The sequence below is a fragment of the Ovis aries genome, chromosome 7 (genome assembly GCF_016772045.2).
Source record: "Ovis aries strain OAR_USU_Benz2616 breed Rambouillet chromosome 7, ARS-UI_Ramb_v3.0, whole genome shotgun sequence".
Taxonomy (NCBI): domain Eukaryota; kingdom Metazoa; phylum Chordata; class Mammalia; order Artiodactyla; family Bovidae; genus Ovis; species Ovis aries.
This window is the reverse complement of record NC_056060.1, coordinates 9,440,459-9,441,623: the sequence shown is the minus strand read 5'-3', so window position 1 is coordinate 9,441,623 and position 1,165 is coordinate 9,440,459. Positions and strand designations below refer to the sequence as shown.

The 1,165-nt window shown below is 48.2% G+C and overlaps 1 protein-coding gene across 1 annotated transcript; it reads right to left on the bottom strand.

Moving 5' to 3' along the window:
- Positions 1–313: 313 nt before the first annotated feature.
- Positions 314–898, bottom strand: LOC101113072 (small ribosomal subunit protein eS10-like). Its single transcript, XM_042252005.1, has one exon. The coding sequence runs from the start codon at positions 856–858 to the stop codon at positions 361–363; it is 498 nt and encodes a 165-aa protein (XP_042107939.1). The 5' UTR covers positions 859–898; the 3' UTR covers positions 314–360.
- Between the last annotated feature and the right edge of the window lie 267 nt (positions 899–1,165).

Below are 1,165 nucleotides of genomic sequence, written 5' to 3'. Positions count from 1 at the left end.
AGAAAGGCTCAGACAAGTAAAAGTCGTGCACATAACAGGAGATATGCAAAGTACCTCTATTATATCATCCCAGAACTATCTCATACTGAGCTATAGTTAAAGACATTGGAAACACTTATCTTTTAACTATCAATTTCTAATTTCTCCCTTTCCTTGGCTCCTGCAATAGTCTCTCCTGGAAACTCCTACCCAGGGTGTTAATTACCCCATCCTCTGCAAAACAAGAGAACTCTGTGTATATCTTCATCATCTACAGATATTAGATGCTTTAAGATGCTACAGAAAAACCCCATGAACTTTTTTTTTTTTTAACTTTTTCTGTTTACAGGTTTATTCAACATAAAACAACCCCTTTCAACTTTACTGAGGTGGCTGACCACGTCCACGACCAAATCCGCCTCTAAACTGGAATTCAGTTGCTGACCCAGCTCCGGCCTCGGCTTTCTTGTCGGCACCAGGGGGCACGGCGCTTCGTCTGTAGGTGTCTCCGTCGGCTTCCCCTCGCGTGAGTCTTGCAGGTCGCTCTCCCTCCAGACCTTTGGGCCGTGGCCGGCCAGTCTCAGGACGGCTGCGGCGCAGGGTGGCGGGCACGATCTCAGGGGGCAGGTGGAGGTAATCACGGAGATACTGGATGCCCTCGTTGGTGAGGTACCAGTAGAAACGTCTCCAGGCAAACTGTTCCTTCACATAGCCTCGTGACTTGAGAGACTGCATGGCTTTCATGATGTGAAGATTGGGCACATTCTCGTCTGCCAGCTCCGGGTGCTTGGGCATGTGGACATCCTTCTTGGCCACCATCACCCCCTCCTTAAAAAGGAGTTCATAAATGGCAATCCTGTTCTTCTTGGGCATCAACATCGCGACGGTTGCTGTGTCCGGGGCCGGCGCTGGAAAGGCCCCATGAACTTTTTGGCCAACTCGATATTACTGACTCAATGGACATGAGTTTGACCAAACTCTAGGAGATGATGATCAGAGAAGCCTGGCATGCTGCAGTCCATGGGATCTCAAAGAATCACACATGACTTAGCAACTGGACAGCAACAAAAATATTACTTTGTACTGGTACTACCAGAATCGGGTTCTATCAAAATCGGAATCTGTGAGTACATGTAGCCTGTTGGTATTCCCAGGAAGCCAGAGTGAGAGAGAGGAACAATGAGAC

Excerpts from the sequence above, each read along its gene's own strand:
- LOC101113072 (XM_042252005.1), bottom strand. The coding sequence starts at position 858 with ATGTTGATGCCCAAGAAGAACAGGATTGCCATTTATGAACTCCTTTTT.